This window comes from Bombina bombina, chromosome 1 (genome assembly GCF_027579735.1).
Source record: "Bombina bombina isolate aBomBom1 chromosome 1, aBomBom1.pri, whole genome shotgun sequence".
In the NCBI taxonomy this organism is placed as follows: Eukaryota; Metazoa; Chordata; class Amphibia; order Anura; family Bombinatoridae; genus Bombina; species Bombina bombina.
In genome coordinates, this window is record NC_069499.1 from 1,047,440,003 (window position 1) to 1,047,452,322 (window position 12,320).

Here is a 12,320-nt window from a genome sequence, read left to right on the forward strand (position 1 = left end):
GAATTATGACTTACATAAAGACAAACAATTTAGAGGACCAAAATCAGCATGGTTTTACTTCAGGGAGATCATGTCAGACTAATCTAATTGACTTCTTTGATTATGTAACAAAAGTATTAGACAAGGGAGGAGCAGTTGATGTAGCATATCTAGATTTCAGCAAAGCATTTGACACCGTCCCACACAATAAACTTATTCACAAACTATATCTCCTTGGTCTAGATTCAAAAATTGTGAACTGGGTGGAATGCTGGCTTAAGGACAGAAAACAAAGTGTCTTAGTAAATGGAGTTCATTCAGCAGAGGGGGCTGTTACTAGTGGTGTTCCTCAGGGGTCAGTTCTCGGGCCTGTTTTGTTTAACATATTTATCTGCGATATCAGCAAAGGGCTACAGGGGAAAGTATGTCTCTTTGCAGATGATACAAAAATTTGCAACAGAGTGGATGTTCCAGGGGGGGTAGACAAAATGAGAAGTGATATACAACAATTGGAGGATTGGACAAATGACTGGGGTCTAAAGTTTAACACAGCAAAGTGTAAAATAATGCATTTAGGGAAGAAAAATCCAAATGTTAATTACAGACTCAATGACACTTTACTGACTGTTACAGACGAGGAACAGGACTTGGGAATTATTATTTCAGATGATTTAAAACTTAGTAAACAATGTAGTAATGCAGCGAGTAAGGCTAGCAGAATGCTTGGATGTATTGGTAGAGGTATTTGCAGCAGAAATAGTAGGGTTATTATGCCACTTTATAGATCATTAGTTAGGCCTCATCTTGAGTATTGTGTGCAGTTCTGGAGACCATATCTTCAGAAGGATATTAACAAACTTGAATCTGTGCAAAGGAGGGCTACCAAAATGGTACATGGTCTAAAAAATAAAACTTACCAGGATAGGCTCAATGACCTAAATATGTATAGCTTAGAGGAGAGAAGGGAAAGAGGTGATATGATAGCAACTTTCAAGTACATTAAAGGGTTTAGTAAAACTGAGGCTGTGGGTATTTTACATAAAATGGAAAATTCAAGAACAAGGGGTCATGAGCTCAAGCTAAAGGGTAGTAGATTCAGAAGTAATTTGAGGAAGCACTTCTTTACAGAAAGAGTGATTGATTTATGGAATAAACTTCCTCAAGAGGTAGTAGCAACAAACACTGTGGGGGACTTTAAAAATGCATGGGACAAGCATAGGGCTATCCTACGAACTAGATAAGTTTATACTGTTAGGTAAGGTCGGGCAGACTTGCTGGGCCTATGGCTCTTATCTGCCGTCAATATCTATGTTTCTATGTTTCTATGTTAACAAAGAAACCAAAGATATAGCAGAAGCTTTCTGACCTCGCTTAGTGCCAAGTGAACAAACTCAAAGTTTGTCTGAATTCCTTAGTAGCATCAACATAATACTTCTAGGCTCTAACCACATTGAGATTGTGAAGAAACCTCTGTAAAAACAATTAGGATTAGGACACAAAGAAGGGGCAACAATTTCCTTGCTTAGGTTATCCGAGGATGCAACCTTAGGAAGAAAATAAATGAAAAATCAAATAAGGAGATTTACAACAAAGAGCAGAAAGTTCAGAAACTCTTCTAGCAGAGGAAATAGCCTTTAAATAAGACTTTCCAGAAAAGAAACTAAGGGCCATATTACAAGTAGAGCACTAACTGTTACACACAAGCGAAAAGAGGTTTCACTCGCTTGAGCGCAATTTAAGTTAACACTTGTTGGATTAGCGTGTCCTGAGAGCTCTGGTTAACTGTTTGGCAAAACAGTTAAAGGGACAGTAAAGTCAAAATTAAACTTTCATGATTCCGATAGAGCATGCAATTTTAAGCAACTTTCCAATTGACTTTTATCATCAAATTTGTTTTGTTCCCTTGGTGGTATTTTTGAAAAGCTAAACCTAGGTAGACTCAAACTGATTTCTAAACCATGGAAAACCGCCTCAGCACAGAGGATTTTGAAAGTTTTTCACAGTTAGACAGTACTAGTTAATGTGTGTCATATAGATAACATTGTGCTCACTCTCGTGGGGTTATTTAGGAGTCTTCACTGATTGGCTACACTGCATGCCTGTCAAAAGCACTTAGATAAGAGGTCAGTCTGCAGAGGCTTAGATACAAGGTAATCACAGAGTTAAACATATATTAATATAACTGTGTTGGTTATGCAAACCGGGGAATGGGTAATGGTAAGGGATTGTCTATATTTTTAAATAATACAAATTCTGGTGTAGACTGTCCCTTTAACTGTGTCACAAAACACATCAGAAATACATTACATATTACAGTTACACTCATAATAACAATATCTAATACAATTATTTAAAAAATATTGCACACAAAAAAAAGGCTTAAAGGGACAGTCAACACCAGAATTTTTGTTGTTTAAAAAGAAAGATAATTCCTTTATTACCCATTCCCCAGTTTTGCACAACCAACCTCAATGTTATCTATATGAAACTCATGAACTAATGCCCTCTAGTGGTCAAAATGCATTCAAATTAGAGGCAGTCTTCAAGGTCTAAGAAATTAGCATATGAACCTCCTAGGTATAGCTTTCAACTAAGAATACCAAGAGAACAAAGCAAAATTGGTGATAAAAGAAAATTAGAAAGTTGTTTTAAATTACATTCCCTATTTAAATCATGACTGTCCCTTTAAAGATATGAGGTTTCAGGTGTTAGAGAAAAAAGACAGGCAAAGGTCTTTAACATAGACATGCATACATATACATGTGTCTCTCTCTCTCTCTATATATGTATATATACATGTATATATATATATATATATATGTGTGTGTGTGTACATATGTATTTACACATAAATACATATGGAGACACATATAGACATAAATAAAAGTGCATTGGAGCCATTCGCAGTTAAAGGGATATGAAACCCAAATGTTTTCTTTCATGATTCAGATAGAGCATGCATTTTTAAGCAACTTTCTAATTTACTCCTATTATCAATTTTTCTTCATTCTCTTGGTATTTTTATTTGAAAAAGCAAGAATGTAAGCTTAGCAGCCAGCCCATTCTTTTTTGATCTGTTAGAGAAAGTCTCATGGAGACTGAATAAATCTGGAACCCCAGAAAAAATAAGCTTTGTATGAGGAACTCTTTGAAAATTCATCCTCCAACCATGTTGACGAAGAAACAACAACAGTCTGCTAGTGTGAGATTCTGCTAAGGGCTAGATTTATTATAGCTGAGGCGTACAGGGGCGCGTATACGCGCCCCTGTACGCCTCAGCTCGCCTGTGGCGGGCCGAAATTACCTGCAGGTATTTGACATTGCACACAAGCGCAATTTTGCGCTTGCGTGCAATCCCGCCCCCTGCCCGCGCACAGCCAATCACACGCGGGCAGGAGCTGTCAATCTCTTCGGTCGGACTCGACCGAGGAGATTGAATTTCGCCAGTTTAGAGGTGGCGAACAGCTTAGGGAAGCAGCGGTCTTGTGACCGCTGCTTGATAAATCACGGCGAGCAAGTTCTAGTGAGAACTTGCTGCCGTAGGGCTGCCGTAGGGGCTTCATAAATCTAGCCCTAAATGTAAAGCTGGAGCTAGAACCAATATATCATCCAGGTAAGAAAACACAGATATTCCCTGACCTCTGATGACAGACAAAAGAGCCCCCAGAACCTTTGTGAAGATCCTTGGAGCTGTAGCCAGAACAAATGGTAAAGCAACAAACTGAAAATTCTTATCTAGAAAATCAAACCTAAGAAACTGAAAGTGATCTTTGTGAATCAGAATAGGGAGGTAAGCATCCTTTAAATCTATTATGGACATAAACTACCCTTGCTGAATGAAAGGTAGAATAGACTGAATAGTCTTCATTTTGAAAGTTGGAACTATAACAAACTTGTTCAGAACCTTCAGGTCCAAAACTGCTCTGAAAGTTCCCTCCTTCTTGGGAACAATAACGAGATTTCAATAAAATCCCTGTCTCTGTTCCAACAGATGAACAGTAACTATCACACTCATGGATTTCCAGATCCAGGACTGATTGAAGAAAAGCCTGAGCTTTTAAAGTATTCTTTGGAACATTTGACAAAATAAACCTTCCTCTGGGAGGTCTTACCCTGAAATCTGTCCGATAACCTTTGGAAATTATATTCAGAGCCTAAGAATCTAAAACTGTGCCTCCTGAAAGAGACTTAATCTGCCCCCTACCAGAGAATCTGGATTGGGGGCCGCACCTTCATGTGAACGTGGGAACAGGAGTAGACTTTTTGGCCTGCTTAGGACTATTCCATTTAGCTTGGTTTCCAAACTGAGGAACCTTACTTAGCTGTCGAGGAATCAGATTTTTTATCCTTATTTTGATGAAAAGGAATAAAAATGTTTAGAAGCCTTAAATGTACCCCTAGATTTCTTTTCTTGGGGAAGAAAAGCTCCCTTACCACCAGTCAGGGCCGGCTTATCCATGGGACTAATTGAGTCCATTGGACCCAGGTGACATTTGACAGGAGGCCGCACTTCAGGGAGTCTGTCACTGTCATACTGGCAAGACTGCTCCTGTCCTGACCTCTTTGTCTCCTTGAAGACTTGCAGCAGCCTTTGTCTCTATAGCTGGGACATGCTAAAATAACTAAACTGGCTGTCACTGGAATCCAGATGCACCCTCCATCTTTCCTGCCTTGTGTTTAAGAGCTTTTCTGGGAAGCTCCCACCCTACCTGAGCAGACTGCTCTCCCCGGCTATTCCCACCTCCTATAACCTCCGATCCAGTACCATCACATTATTTAGCTTGCCTCAATACAAAAAGAAAGCAGCTCGATCCTCCTTTTCCTACAGAGCACTACAATTATGGAACGACCTCCCGCACACTTTCAAACCTTCCCCAAGCCTAATACCCTTTAAGAGATCCCTCTCTACATATCTCAAAACAGAATGCACCTGTCATGGTTGATTAATTATTTCCTACCTGTTCTATGTTAAATTTTGCATATATTGTGTATTATTATTGTTTTTGTATTTTATTGTACCATATTGTATAAATGCAATGTTTTGTGGACCCAGAATATATTTGAAAATGAGAGAAATCTTATTGTATCCTTCCAGGTAAAATATTTTATAAATAAATAAATAATAGCGCTCCATCATGTTCTCCCCTGTGCTGCCGTCCCTTCCCTCCATGTAGCATGAGCTCTTTCATCCAGTGTATTCTGGGCGCAATAAATAACTCACAGACGGCCCAGGAAATCAGTAAGATACTGTGATCCTTACAGCCCCTTCCCTATTGCTGCTGGACTTATGCAGAGCAGATTTTGTTTCCTCCTCTTATCTGCATTAGCATGTCTAATGGTGTGGGAGAAGGACAGACAGCTGCAGACAGACAAGCAGAGCACAGGATCTGTTAAAAGGAGGGAATAATGATCAGTGAGCAGAAGGATAAAGCTATGATGAAAAGTGTGTCTATATACGAATATAAACACATAAATACATATGTGCACATATATAGACTTAGTCTATTATTGTGTACATATGTATTTATGTTATAAAATTTGCTACATTCTCTTGCTATTTTCTACCGAAGAGTGAAACTAGGTAGGCTCACTGGCAGCAGTGTTTTGCAGCATTATTTGTTATATAATGGCATGTGCACACTCCTGAGCTCTTTTGAGCCTACCTAGTTTTACTCTTCAATAAAAGATACCAAGAGAATAAAGCAAATTTGATAACAGAAGTAAATTGGAAAGTTGTTTAAAATCCGTATGCTCTATCTGATTCATGAAAGTTTAATTTTGAGTTGAGTGTCCCTTTAACAGAGAGTCATCTCATCTAGAACCTAACATTTTAGTGTGTGAAGCTTTCCCTACAGTGGCTAACTGCTAAATTCATGCTTGCCTTATTCAGATAGGACATTTGGGGAACAGAAGGAATAAAACTTAGCTTTTATTATACCACTCCATATTGTTTCTTAGTGGTAAAAAATCATGTTGGGTTATTGGTCATAGGATGTTTCCTTTTAAAATGATCTTTCTGGTCCAACCACTTGTTCCCCTCTATTATTTGTGAATATTATTTATTCAGCTTTAAGATTATCTGTGTTCTGTGCTTATTTATTTAATTAGGTTTTAAATTAAGCATTAATGTAACTAAAATAAAATAAAGGACAAACATGAAAAACAGATATAAAGTTGTAGTGAAAACTTACTGAAATATAACAAAAATCTGCAAAAGATTTGAACATGCGAGTGAGTCTCCCAAATTACATGAACGACTTTGTGTGAAGTTTTTATGTCAGCACTTTTAAGCATTTCCTTTTTAAATCAAGAAGTTGCAATCTACAATCTCATTAAACTATAATTAACTCTAACTGTGAAAAGTGATTAAAATAATGACAGATTGTATATTTCAAGACCCTAATGATACCCAAGCTGCCAAACAGGATATTATTGGTAAGTCAGATTGAAAGACCAAAAAAGTTATATGAACTAGATGTGAAAAATAACAGAAACATTTTTATTAATTTTGTACAAATCACATTAAAAAATATATAAATATGAAAATGATGTCAGAATTGCATTTTAAGTCTACAGAGCTCATGATATTTTTAATTATTAATTTTGTCTTAAAAGGTGTAAGGTGATACATTGTGCATTATTGTCTATTTATACCCCTTAGTCCACACTATATTACATTTAAAGGGACAGTCAACACCAGAATTGTTATTGTTTTAAAAGATAGATAATTCTTTTATTACCCATTCCCTAGTTTTGCATAACCAACACAGTTATATTAATATACTTTTTACCTCTGCGATTATCTTGTAGCTAAGCCTCTGCAATCTGCCCCTTTATTTCAGTTCTTTTGACAGACTTGCATTTTAGCCAATCAGTGCTGGCTCATAGGAACTCCTCGTGCATGAGCACAGTGTTATCTATATGACACACATGAACTAACACCCTCTATTGGTGAAAAACTGTCAAAATGCCCTGAGAGAAGAGGCGGCCTTCAAGGGCTTAGAAATTAGCATATGAACCTCCTAGCTTTAGCTTTCAACCAAGAATACCAAGAGAACAAAGAAAAATTGGTAAAAAAAAGTAAATTGGAATATTGTTTAAAATGATATGCCCTGTCTGAATTCTGAAAGCTTTTTTTTTATACTAGACTGTCCCTTTAATTACATTTGAAATGATATTAAAACAAAAAGTCAAGGCTGGTTACTATTTTCTAATGATTTTTTTTCTGATGTCTACACTTTCTGTAAAGGGCATAATAGCTAAATTATAAACTGCTCTGTTTTCATAGAAAAGTTTATTTTTTAATAACCCCCTCCTACCAATGTGTTTAATTCCTACTTAAAGATTAAAGTGTGCTAAAAAAAGAATGGTGACCATGCGCCCTATCTTAGAGCACAGCTTTAATTACACTCTTGTATATGTACCAATCAGTGTCTGTGTAGTCTCTGACATGGCACAGGCAGCAGATCTCCACAGCTGCTAATTGGCTTATCAGCTTGTATGCTTTTCAAAGGAGTGGCACTGGTGTGTAAAAATTTACTATGTGCTTAACCCTTTAGAATTAAACACAAAACATATGGTAAGTTAAAAAATTTATGAAATAGAGCAGTTTATATATTTTGTTTACTATTATATCCTATCTATCTATAATTTATCTATCTATCTTTCTGTCTGTTTGTCTATCTATCTATATATCCTTCTATCTATTTATTAATTATTCATTGGTTTAATCTATCTATATACAGGGAGTGCAGAATTATTAGGCAAATGAGTATTTTGACCACATCATCCTCTTTATGCATGTTGTCTTACTCCAAGCTGTATAGGCTCGAAAGCCTACTACCAATTAAGCATATTAGGTGATGTGCATCTCTGTAATGAGAAGGGATGTGGTCTAATGACATCAACACCCTATATCAAGTGTGCATAATTATTAGGCAACCTCCTTTCCTTTGGCAAAATGGGTCAAAAGAAGGACTTGACAGGCTCAGAAAAGTAAAAAATAGTGAGATATCTTGCAGAGGGATGCAGCACTCTAAAAATTGCAAAGTTTCTGAAGCGTGATCATCGAACAATCAAGCGTTTCATTCAAAATAGTCAACAGGGTCACAAGAAGCGTGTGGAAAAACCAAGTCGCAAAATAACTGCCCATGAACTGAGAAAAGTCAAGCGTGCAGCTGCCAAGATGCCACTTGCCACCAGTTTGGCCATATTTCAGAGCTGCAACATCACTGGAGTGCCCAAAAGCACAAGGTGTGCAATACTCAGAGACATGGCCAAGGTAAGAAAGGCTGAAAGACGACCACCACTGAACAAGACACACAAGCTGAAACGTCAAGACTGGGCCAAGAAATATCTCAAGACTGATTTTTCTAAGGTTTTATGGACTGATGAAATGAGAGTGAGTCTTGATGGGCCAGATGGATGGGCCCGTGGCTGGATTGGTAAAGGGCAGAGAGCTCCAGTCCGACTCAGACGCCAGCAAGGTGGAGGTGTAGTACTGGTTTGGGCTGGTATCATCAAAGATGAGCTTGTGGGGCCTTTTTGGGTTGAGGACTCCCAGTCCTACTGCCAGATTCTGGAAGACACCTTCTTCAAGCAGTGGTACAGGAAGAAGTATGCATCCTTCAAGAAAAACATGATTTTCATGCAGGACAATGCTCCATCACACGCGTCCAAGTACTCCACAGCGTGGCTGGCAAGAAAGGGTATAAAAGAAGAAAATCTAATGACATGGCCTCCTTGTTCACCTGATCTGAACCCCATTAAGAACCTGTGGTCCATCATCAAATGTGAGATTTACAAGGAGGGAAAACAGTACACCTCTCTGAACAGTGTCTGGGAGGCTGTGGTTGCTGCTGCACGCAATGTTGATGGTGAACAGATCAAAACACTGACAGAATCCATGGATGGCAGGCTTTTGAGTGTCCTTGCAAAGAAAGGTGGCTATATTGGTCACTGATTTGTTTTTGTTTTATTTTTGAATGTCAGAAATGTATATTTGTGAATGTTGAGATGTTATATTGGTTTCACTGGTAAAAATAAATAATTGAAATGGGTATATATTTGTTTTTTGTTAAGTTGCCTAATAATTATGCACAGTAATAGTCACCTGCACACACAGATATCCCCCTAAAATAGCTATAACTAAAAACAAACTAAAAACTACTTCCAAAACTATTCAGCTTTGATATCAATGAGTTTTTTGGGTTCATTGAGAACATGGTTGTTGTTCAATAATAAAATTAATCCTCAAAAATACAACTTGCCTAATAATTCTGCACTCCCTGTATATATATTTATATATCTATATATTCAACTGCACACACAAGCTTTAAAGAGCAGTATTTTTTCAATTTAAACATAAAAAAATGCAAATAATAATTTGTAAGTATCTGAAATATAATTTTAGTGTCAAGGGGTAAAAAAATAAAAAAAAAATCTATGTAATATGCTGAAGTGTGTCCATGGTCTCACTGTAGTATAACAGTAAACAATTAATTTGGGAAGGAAACTAAGTGGCAAGAATATTTATGAAACTAAATAAAAGCATTAAGTACTCGTGCCTCTTCATAACGCAATAATAAAAGTAATAAAACCATAATTTACCTGTAACTGAGGGGAAATAGATCCCTACTAGGAGGGTGAAGTATGTGGTCATGTCACTGAAGACGTATGGCTGGTCAAGGTTTATGGCATCAGAAGTTTCAACAGAAGGAATTCCTAGTTTCTCTACTATTATCCCCTTCGGCATGTAATTCCCCCAGAGATTTTCTGATGGGAAAATTTAACGAATGAAAACCAAAGGAACACAACATTAATGTTATTTGTGTAGATTGTACAGGCATTGACTTAATAACAGCATTGTTTTATTAAGAAATGTAAGAATACAAACATTAGGAGGCAGGAATCAACTCTCTGTACAACAATCAATATTGAATTTGTTTATATTATTTTTCTCTAGTTTCCAAAAGTATATTCTCCCTTTATTTTGTATTTTCCCTCCTCTATTCCTTGTCTTTTTTTCCCCCATACGCCTACCTTTGATGAGACCACTGGCTGCTCCTGGAATTCCCTGTATTTCAGTCACATTGTTTAGAGAGAAGTACAAATCACATGTTGCATTCAGGAAGGGTGAGGAGCAAAACATTGCCCACAGCTTAGTGGTAACGGTCTCATTACCAGTATCAATGAACTTGGCACAGACGTCAAAACCTTTTCTGACAAGAGTCCGGTTACCGAGGAGGCAAATACTGGAAAGCAGTGAAAGCACCAGAGAAAAAACATTTAAAAATGTACAAAAACAGAGTATTAGTAGTAATAATAATAATAATAACAGCAATAATAATTACAGTGCAAAAACTATATGCATTCAATTGCTCAAGCATGTCATTTTAGTACTAGTGACCCTCCAAGTCTACATCTTTAACCCCTGCAAAGAAGCTAACTTACATATGATCTCAAATTTTCCTCTTTTTCATCATCTCCATGGTTAAAAACTGTCCCCTTTTCATGAGGACATACTACTGTAGGCTCAGGAGTGTTCAGGCAGCAGTGTGTGTAGCAATCTTATACAAGCAAACTGTAGCATAGAGTTCACTTACCACTACACCCAAACAGAGTCTGGATGTCTCCTGTCTTAAGATGCATGCACCAGTTTAGATTTAAACAGTGCTTCTAGCTATACAACACTATCCTAATTTACCAAAGAATTTCACCTTACAGTGGCTGAATCTATGATTTATAACATTGCTACACACACTACTGCCATACAGTATGCAAGCTATGTTCACACTCAGGGCCTTACATTCAAAACCTCGCCAACATGGAGAGAAATCACGCAAAATCTTGTATTGTAGGAGTCTCTGTTTGTTTCCCATAAAGAGCCATACCCTCGAGACTTCTTAGAATATCTTGCTTGAGCCGCGAGGTTTCGAATAGCAATATGCCCTAATGCATAGAAGCCAAGTTTCAACAAAGAAACTGAGCTAAATCTGATAATTGAAGGAAACTAAGATTTTTAATAAAATTGGAAGGTTTTCCATGCCCATTTAAACATTTAAAGTGAGGCTCTGAGTTTTAACCAAGGCCTATGTAAAAGGACATGAAATACAAAAAAGTTTTCAGGATTCAGATTATACAATTTAAAACAATTTTCAAATTTACTTCTATTATCAAATTTGCTTCATTCTCTCAGTATCCTTTGTTGGAAAACATGACTAGGTTGGCTTAACACTGGGACCTAGTTGAATTGGTGAGCCAATATGCTCAGCTGTTTGTTCCCAGTAGTACATTGGTGCTACTACAAAATAATACTTTTCAACAAAGGATACCAAATGAACAAAGAAAATTAGATAATAAAAGTGAAATGGAAAGTTGATTAACATTGCATGCTCTGTCTGAATCATGAAAGTTAATGGTAGCTAATGAATTATTATTTCCATCTACAGATGGATTTACTTTGTTTTTTTTACATTAAGGACATGCTTCCTATTTTAACATACTAATATAAGAAATTATTATAAGAAATATACAGCTAGATTACGAGTTTTGAGGGCTATAGGGATTTTAACGACCGCCCCAAAAGCGGCATTATTTCACCTCCCTTTTGCGCTGCTATTACAGGTTTTAAAAAAGCAGGCTTGCACGGGCAATATGGTGGCGTTGAGCTCGATACCACACCCAAAAACAAGCGCTGCTTTAACATGCTTGTGCACAATTTCCCCATAGACATCAATGGGGAGAGCCGGCAAAAAAAAAGTCTAACACCTGCAATTACGGAAAGAAAAGCTCTGTAACGCAGCCCCATTGATGTCTATGGGGAAATAAAAAGTTAAGTTTAAACCTAACACCCTAACATAAACACTGAGTCTAAAAAACCCTAATCTGCTGCCCCCAACATTGCTGATGCCTGCCTACAGCCTACATATTAACCCCTAATCTGCCGCTCCCGATATCACAGCTACCTAAATAATGTTATTAACCCCTAATCTGCCGCCCCAACATCGCCGCCACCTAAATAAAATTATTAATCCCTAATCTGCCACTCCCGATGTCGCCGCCACTATACTAAAGTTATTAACCCCTAAATCTCTGGCCACCCACATCACTACCACTAAATAAATCCATTAACCCCTAAACCTAACCCTAACGTAACCCTAACATAACCCTAAACCTTACCCTAACACCCACTAACTTTAAGAAAATACAAATATAGCTAAATTAAATTTACAATTATTAACTAAATAAACCTATTAACCCCTAAACCGCCAGCCCCCCCACATCACAACAAGCTAAATTAAAATTCATTAACCCCTAAACCTAACCATAACCCCCCTAAC

At 37.3% G+C, this 12,320-nt stretch overlaps 1 protein-coding gene across 1 annotated transcript in view; it reads right to left on the reverse strand.

The window, feature by feature from the left end:
- SLC12A5 (solute carrier family 12 member 5) overlaps nucleotides 1-12,320 on the reverse strand; it is a 417,734-nt gene that overhangs the window by 192,020 nt on the left and 213,394 nt on the right. The window contains exons 8-9 of the mRNA XM_053721935.1: nucleotides 10,021-10,232; nucleotides 9,589-9,753 (exon numbers count right to left, since the gene is read on the reverse strand). Of these exons, the coding sequence (XP_053577910.1) occupies nucleotides 9,589-9,753; nucleotides 10,021-10,232 (377 nt within the window). The remainder of the gene's footprint in view (nucleotides 1-9,588; nucleotides 9,754-10,020; nucleotides 10,233-12,320) is intronic.